Genomic DNA, 313 nt, shown 5'->3' with positions numbered 1-313 from the left:
GATTCATCGTCAAGTTCGTAAAATCCAAGAACATCTTTCAAATACAAATACTTATATCCTTTGTTCAACGCTGCTATAATTCCCGTATCGCATGCTTGCTTCCAGCTAGTGCAGTTTGGAGGAAAGAGAGCGATCTTGACACCATCCCTTTCAGAGACATCAAAGTGACCTGGCGCGTTGTCCAACAGCAATAAAGCACGGCGACCAGTTCGATTTTTCACTTCAGGATAAAAAACGTCGCTAAACCATTTCCAGCACGTGTCAACACCCATCCAGGCTTTGGTTTGATTGAAATACTTCAGAGGCCATTCAC

The 313-nt window shown here is 43.5% G+C and overlaps 1 protein-coding gene across 1 annotated transcript; it reads right to left on the bottom strand.

The window, feature by feature from the left end:
• Window positions 1-51: 51 nt before the first annotated feature.
• Window positions 52-272, bottom strand: PHALS_00023 (DNA-binding centromere protein B (CENP-B); the record flags this gene model as incomplete). The annotated part of the gene is made up of 1 exon (XM_024730343.1): window positions 52-272. A coding segment is annotated over one exon (221 nt), but the record flags the coding sequence as incomplete, so codon positions are not given.
• Window positions 273-313: the final 41 nt, after the last annotated feature.

Source organism: Plasmopara halstedii (assembly GCF_900000015.1).
Source record: "Plasmopara halstedii genome assembly, contig: Scaffold_1098, whole genome shotgun sequence".
Classification (NCBI taxonomy): Eukaryota; Oomycota; class Peronosporomycetes; order Peronosporales; family Peronosporaceae; genus Plasmopara; species Plasmopara halstedii.
This window is presented reverse-complemented; position numbering and strand designations above follow the sequence as displayed.